Source organism: Gymnoscopelus microlampas, assembly GCF_963454915.1.
Source record: "Gymnoscopelus microlampas genome assembly, chromosome: 11".
Classification (NCBI taxonomy): domain Eukaryota; kingdom Metazoa; phylum Chordata; class Actinopteri; order Myctophiformes; family Myctophidae; genus Gymnoscopelus; species Gymnoscopelus microlampas.
In genome coordinates this window covers 25,179,445-25,186,944 of record NC_139948.1, presented here as the reverse complement: position 1 = coordinate 25,186,944, position 7,500 = coordinate 25,179,445, and the positions used below count along the sequence as shown (strand labels likewise).

The window sequence follows — 7,500 nt, the reverse complement described above, 5'->3', positions numbered from 1 at the left end:
TGTGTGTGTGTGTGTGTGTGTGTGTGTGTGTGTGTGTGTGTGTGTGTGTGTGTGTGTGTGTGTGTGTGTGTGTGTGTGTGTGTGTGTGTGTGTGTGTGTGTCTGGAGAGTGAATGTAGGTATGTTATCAGTGCCAGTCTAACCCAGAAGGAGCAGTATTTTGTCCAGCCTCCACACTCAGTCAACTGCAAATGAGATCATTAGCCTGATCTGCTTGATGCTGCTCTCAGCATATTAACCATCTAACTGATCTCTGCCAAATGCAGCTTGGAATATACAACATCCTCTTTGCTAATGGCCAAAAACTGTCACAAAACAAAGTGCCAAATACGCCTCTGAATCATTGTACATTCCACCAAATATGAATCGAACAATGGCAACCTTTAGTGATCCCTCAACCTGGCATTTAACACTGAGGGTCAAAGCCGCATTAATCTCTCAAGACTGATTCAGAGCTCTGCAGCTGAATCTGTTGGCAACTCCCATTACAACGTGTAGAGTTGTTGTTATTAGGAATGAAAACAAAGGCACACCACCGGAAGAGGAGGGCTGAAGGAGAGTGAAAGGGCCGACATACGGTCTCTACACGGGGAGTGTGAGAGAGAGAGAGACAAGAGAGAGAGAGAGAGAGAGAGAGAGAGAGAGAGTATGATGCTACAAGAAGCCACAATGACAGCAATAAATACAGTGCTTGCTTGTATTTATCCATGCATACTGCTTACAGAGGTCACATATTCCCACATTTAAAGAAGAAAAACACAAACAATGAGAATCATCCACACCCCAAAGTATAATTCCAAAGCTTAAAGTGAGGTAAGCTTTCTCCTGTCCATTAGATAGGGAATTGTGTTTTGATTTGACTTTGTCCTGTTTGTATTATGCACTTTGTCCGGTATTATGCACTTTGTCCACTCTACCTGCTGAGCCACAGCTGTGGTGTTGTGTTGCTTCCCTTATCCCTAGACTCCTAACAATGGGTCATGATGAGACTGTATCAGATTTGCTGATTTAATGGTTTAGTATACTGGCTCCTGCTGAACTCAAAACCCTGCACGGTAAAATCCAGGGAGTTCATTTAACTCTGAGAGTGCTCCCAACATGAGACCTATTGAGAACTATATGACTGTACTACATACATGTATAGATATTGAGGTGCACTGTAGTCACTCACCTTCAGGTGTCCGGCGTGCATGTCGGCTCTCTGACACATCGACAGGAAGTGAGGTAGCGCAGTGCGTTCCAACAGGATGTATACTGACACCTTCCTCTTGAAGCCTGCGTCCAGCAAGTCCCTGAAGATGTCAACGTCCGTGAACATGTCCATCACCACTGCTATGACCTGGACACACACGCACACACACACACACACACACACACACACACACACACACACACACACACACACACACACACACACACACACACACACACACACACACACACGCATGCACAATGAATGACAGGAAGATGCACATGCATACATGCACAAGAACACGCATGTTCAACAGGCGTAAACACAGACAAAAGTAGAGTAGCTATACATGCACGCTGGGATGAATATACTTTCAAGTATGCACGCGTGCACATGGAGGCATGTGTGTATATTCAGTCACACAGATACATAAACAAACGTTGCCCCTTGGGGACATCAAAGCTTAGATTAGATTAGTCTGTATTGCCCCAGAGTTTGTTTTCACAGCCAGTTCAACTGAAACACAACACTGGAACAGTAGCATACACCACAACATAATACTGTAAAGACAATACAAAGAATCTCCAAAATACATCCATTCATGCTAACACACAACATGTCACAGAGGCAGTTTGTCTAATGCTGTAATTAGAAAGTGGGGGAAAAAAGACTCCTGCTAAACTAAAGTTTTTCCCATCTGAAAGTTCTATATATCTGTCCAGATGGCAATATTGTGAAGTGATGTTTGATCAGTGTCATTTGCTCTTGCGAGGGATTCTGTAGGCGTGTAATGGCTCTGTCGCTCATGTCTGACAGTTTGGGTGCGAGAAGGCTTTACCTTACCTTACTTCACCTCAGATTAGCATACAAGCCTAGTGTAAGTGCTGTTATTAAAATGCAAACTATAAAAATACTAAAATTGCTAAAATACAGAAAATGAATGGTCATTAAGTTCATAAAGTATAATTCCTAATTTCATGATATAAATACATGTTTTGGGTCATAATTGATTTCATGTAGGCCTAAGGTTAAAAAATGTAAAAACATGATGTGATTAAAACTTCTGGGGCGGAACAAAAGTTCCCTGTCTGTCAGTAGCACACCGGACTATTACTGATTGATGCATTGATTGCATGTCATTACTGACAGGTGGTGAAAACAAACCTGGTCGACTAAGCTCTGTAAACTTGCAGTGTACGTGTATCGCGCTGCTAAAGTTATTTAAGACGTCTGAAACCAAGGACAGACGGTCAAAAGAACATTGTAAGGACTTTAAGCAACTCAAGAACAAAGAACCTCTTTTCCACAACAAGCGGCCAACGAGGTATTCTATTTTTGATTTAGCTTTGATGTTGCCATTGTGTTTGATGGACACTCTTAACGTGCGCGTTGCGCATTTCTACATGTCTTGTCTTGTATTATGTATGTTGTTATTTACAGTGCAATGTATTGATTGTATGCTTGTTATTATTTTTTGTGTGAACATGTAGTTCTCACGGCATGACTGAGGGATGAGGATAAAGAACCGACCTGTGTCTTCAATGTTGTGAGAGGAGCTACACCTACAGTAGGCAAGGCAAATAATGTATTGTAAGACAATTCAAGGTGCTTTACACAAAACATTACGCATTGAGAGACATTAAAGCCAAAGGTCAGTCCACACCAATGCAACTCCTTGCAACTCCATGCAACTACTTGCAACCATTATCCCCAATGGCAGTTGCAAGGAGTTGCATTGGTGTCTGCGGACTAGCCTTCAAACTGTTTTGTTGCAAGACACAGAGCATTCAGTGCAAGCGAAACAATTATAAAAGGACATTTGAACATGATAAAAATAAATAATAAAAAAGCCCCTGTGGAACGCCAGCGGAAAACAGAAAGGTCTTTAGCTTCTTCTTTTTTAACTGTGTGTTGTAGCAGAGCTGCAGGTTTATGATAGTGTGTTGAATTTGTTCCAAATGTGTGTGGTACAAAAAAAGAAAAATAATGCTGCTTCTCTGTGTCAAGTTATGATTCATAGGGGTTCATAAAGTAGACCTGGGTTCAGAAATAAGACCTGTGCCAGATGACCTGAGAAGTCTAGATGGTTCACCATAAAGCACAATATTATGGCCCTAAACTATTCAATGCTTTATAAACCAAAAGTAGCAGTATTTTTTAAATAAATTCTGAGACAGACACAGCCAGTGTAAAGAAGAGATGGAGTCATTTGATCCACATTCTTGGTAAGTAAGTAATAGTAAGTAAGTAAGTAAGTAAGTAAATAAGTCAGTAAGTAAGTGCATTTTATTTATAGAGCACCATTCACAGACACAGTCACAAGTATTTTCCGGTAAAAAAAAAAAAACATAAAAGCATTTCAACATTATAAAAAAAGAAAACAAATGAGTAAAATAAACAATCGTACACCCAGCCATTAAAAGGACATCTAAATAAAAAAGACATGACATGACACAAAAGAGTTGAATCAACTGCACCTGTCTTGAAGATGAATGCATGGACAAGCTTTTCCAAATCCTGCTGAGATATATAAATCCTTTAAAGCTTGATATTCTTAAGGTGATAGTAGGTTGACTTTGTAATTATGTTAATGTGACTGTTGAAATTCCGAGTCCATGACTACACCAAGATTTCTGGTTTGGTTTGTGGTTTTTAACAAAACTGATTGAAGCGGAGCAAAGACTTTTAATCGTTCTTCCTTGGCTCCAAAAAACAAGTTGAAGATGCCATTTTCATGGAATACACATCACACTAATGTATTTAGCTGGGTCTGCTAAAACAAATATGACAAGTTGTGTCAGGAATAAATGACTAAAGTTGTGAATAATTAAGAAGTTGTGAATCATTTTATTCCTGTCAAAACTTGTGAGAAGAATGGCCCATGGGAGGATTCAGTCAGTCAGCACATACCACTGACAACATTGCTCTTTAAATTTAACTTGTCATTAAGTTGGCGAAAGATGAAGCTCACACACACACACACACACACACACACACACACACGCACGCACAAACGCGTGCACGCACACACGCACGTATGCACGCGCGCACACACACACACACACACACACACACACACACACACACACACACACACACACACACACACACACCAACGTCTGTTCCCATGTTAGTGGAATATCTACAACGCAGTGTGAAAAGCCTGTGTGAAATTCTGTTCAAGCCCTGATAGTAAACGTAATCAGTTTGCACTTTGTCTCTCGTGCTTCCCTCCTCATTATCTTAGCATTGTGTACTCTGAGACTGACACAGATCCTAGTACTAATATAGAAACAACATGCCTCTCTGCTCATTATTTAAAATAGGTGAAAAAACAACAACAACTATTACGTACTGTAGCAAACATGAGTTCATCATATAATGGGGAACTCTTATAATAGCTGAAAAATCTTTCATCACGTATTCCCTTGTAGCCAGTAGCTATCATGTGTTCTTGTGATTAAGTGGTGGTTAAAGCATAGTTTGTTATAACCAGTGAAACATCTCAGTATGTGGACGGTTTCTCCTGTTTGGAATACAGTAACTTGGATTACATTAGCTTTAATGTTCTCCCATAGAAATGTAGATCAATAGATCTACATTTTTGAGAGTGTACAAAATGCAACACAATGGCTGCATAAGGGTCTCTTTGGTTACGCAGAGGCTTTTACTGTGTAACTACTTTTGTGTGCTAGTTTTCTATGGAAGTAACTGGTGTTCCCTGATTAAAATGTCTGTGATGTTGAGACGGTCCTAAAACAAGAGTCCCAACTTGGCCCCAGGAACCAAGAACAAGTTGAGGGTGTTAAAAAAGAGGAAGGCAGGAGCTTTGCATATTAGCACGGCAATGAGCCCCAAACTAGATCTGCACAGCATCCTGGACTTGTACAGGCAAATGATGAGTACTGGCTTGCCTAATTACGCCCACCTTGAGCTCAGGCTGTGACGAAGAGGTAAGCTAAATTCACCTCTTAAACCCACTTGATGAGGAGGTGGGGAAAGACTAAAGGAGGATCTTTAGCTCCTGAGTCAACTGAGACAGGTGTACAAAAGGGACCATTGTGGGTACAGACCACTGAAACTCACTATTAGGAAACAGTGCTAGTTATTTTATCGGTTTACCACCTGTATGGTAGCTATTGGCTATTGCAGCATTACAATGAATGTAGTAATGCAATATACTGTATTTACTGTATTATTTGCGCTTCACAGTTCTTTGCTTCTTTCAAATAATATGTTCCCAGGCAGGGTGTCAAAGTAGAAGGCGTCTCACGCACACGCACACGCGCGCGCACACACACACACACACACACACACACACACACACACACACACACACACACACACACACACACACACACACACACACACACACACACACACACCCCTAATTTCAGAATTATCGGTAAAATCATGTCACGTGATCATCATATTGACACTCTCTTGCAGCCTGATAAGCCTGAAAAGTAAACAACGTTCCAATTCAGTCAAATTGGAACCACCTGACCCAATACAAAGATCAGTCCTAGTACCAGTACTTAGCCTGGTAAACAATTTGATTTCATTGTAATCAAAATGCAACCTTGAACATAGCCACTAGTAATTATGCCAGACGTGGTTTATGGACACTAATAACCTCAGTCATCTTTGAGACACAAGATTGTTACCATCAGTGGTGGAAAAGGTACTCTCATTTTTTATTTAAGAAAAAGTATCAATACTGCAATGTAGTACAGTAATACTCTGTTACAAGTAAAATTCTGGAATTCAAAATGTACTTGAGCAAAAGTACAAAAGTATTGGTATCAAAATGTAGGCCTTCTTAAAGTACCAAAAGTAGAAAGTACTCATTATGCAGAATATCCCATTTCCCACATTTTCAAAAATATAAAATGTACAAAAATGTTTTGAAAATAGCAGATCTACAAGCTCACAATGCGTCGCATAGGCTATTTTCAAATGGCCGAAATGTATATTGGGCTGAAGTGGTTAATGTATGTTTTGTAATAATAATCAAAATTTACAAAGTAACTAGTAACTAAAGTTTTCAAATAATTGTAGTGGGGTAAAAGTACAATATTTGCCTGTGAGATGTAGTGAAGTAAAAGTAAAAGTATTGAAAGTTGGAAAATACTCCAGCAAAGTAAAAGTACCTCAAAATTGTACGTAAGTACAGCACTTGAGTACATGTACTTAGTTACTTTACACCACTGGTTACCATGCCGTTTGCCCTGTCATAAAAAATAATATTTTGAATAGCCTACCTTTTGCGCCTGCGCAATTGCTTTCCTGACAATCTCTTTGATGTGCCCGGCCCCTTCCAGCGGTGGCTGCGCGTACACGGTAGCGCGCGTCACCCCCCTGTAGGCGGCGCAGTCCGGCCATCCCAGCTCCAGCTCCGGGATGGACGTGTCGGACAGATCCGGCCAGTAGTGCGAGGACAGCGGGGGCTCGTCGTCCTCCGGGTCCAGAGCGTAGACCTCTGACCCCGGGTCGTACGGCTCCGCCGCTCCCACGAGATACCGCAGCTCCACGTCCGAGAGGAAGCCCCGCAGGCCGCGCGCCTTCAGGCACTTGGCGAACGCCTCCAGGCCGTCCTGGTCCTCCCGGAGGAGAGCCTCCAGCGCCAGCCGCTGGTTCTCGCAGTAGAAGAACTCGGGTTTGGCCTCGTGCGTCCGCGGGTTCACGTGGTTGTCGTCCAGGCATTGGATTTGTGACAGAGCCATGGTTCAATCCCAAGAGTGTGTAGTCGCGTGCACCGGAGAAAACGGAGAAGGAAAAAAAATCTGATCAAAAAACGATAAAATAAAACTAGTTCAGTCAGATACTTCAAGTTCAAGGGCGAGTTCTATCACTGCACCTCTCCAGACACGGTTAAACAAAGTTGCACAGACTCATCCAAACTCCTGACAGTAGTTTAGCGGTTTGATGTCAGATAGACCCAGATATTGTACGACGTGTTGCAAATAATCCCTGTCTTTGATTTATAATCCCTTTGTTTCGCCATATTTGGGTTAATTCTAAGCCATTATTCCGTGAACAGACTGGGTCCGCCGCTGTCATCCTCCCTGCTCCCGGCAGCACAGTGAGAGTATAGGCGCCGCCTGACAGGTGTGACCTGATATGTTGACGATTAGTACACCTCCAACACGTGATGTGTAGGGCTCTCTGAAGCAAGCCTGTGTGATAGGGAGAGGCTTGCCTTGGGTCATCTCAGAGGGGTTGAGAATGCTGCCAAATACCAAACGCTTTCACTGCTCTCATAAAGTCATTAGAGTGCCAATCCGCAGACAAACAGACTGTGCCTGT

General features: G+C 42.0%; 2 protein-coding genes across 2 annotated transcripts in view; both read right to left on the bottom strand.

Annotated features, from left to right (window-relative positions):
- The window catches only part of rpusd1 (RNA pseudouridine synthase domain containing 1), a 426,852-nt gene that overhangs the window by 244,005 nt on the left and 175,347 nt on the right, over positions 1-7,500 (bottom strand). The window lies entirely within an intron of this gene.
- The window catches only part of LOC311054913 (uncharacterized protein), a 16,669-nt gene that overhangs the window by 9,166 nt on the left and 3 nt on the right, over positions 1-7,500 (bottom strand). The window contains exons 1-2 of the mRNA XM_084070930.1: positions 6,456-7,500; positions 1,171-1,338 (exon numbers count right to left, since the gene is read on the bottom strand). The exon at positions 6,456-7,500 is cut by the window's right edge and continues 3 nt beyond it. Coding sequence (XP_083927056.1) covers positions 1,171-1,338; positions 6,456-6,917 — 630 coding nt within the window. The 5' untranslated portion in view covers positions 6,918-7,500. The remainder of the gene's footprint in view (positions 1-1,170; positions 1,339-6,455) is intronic.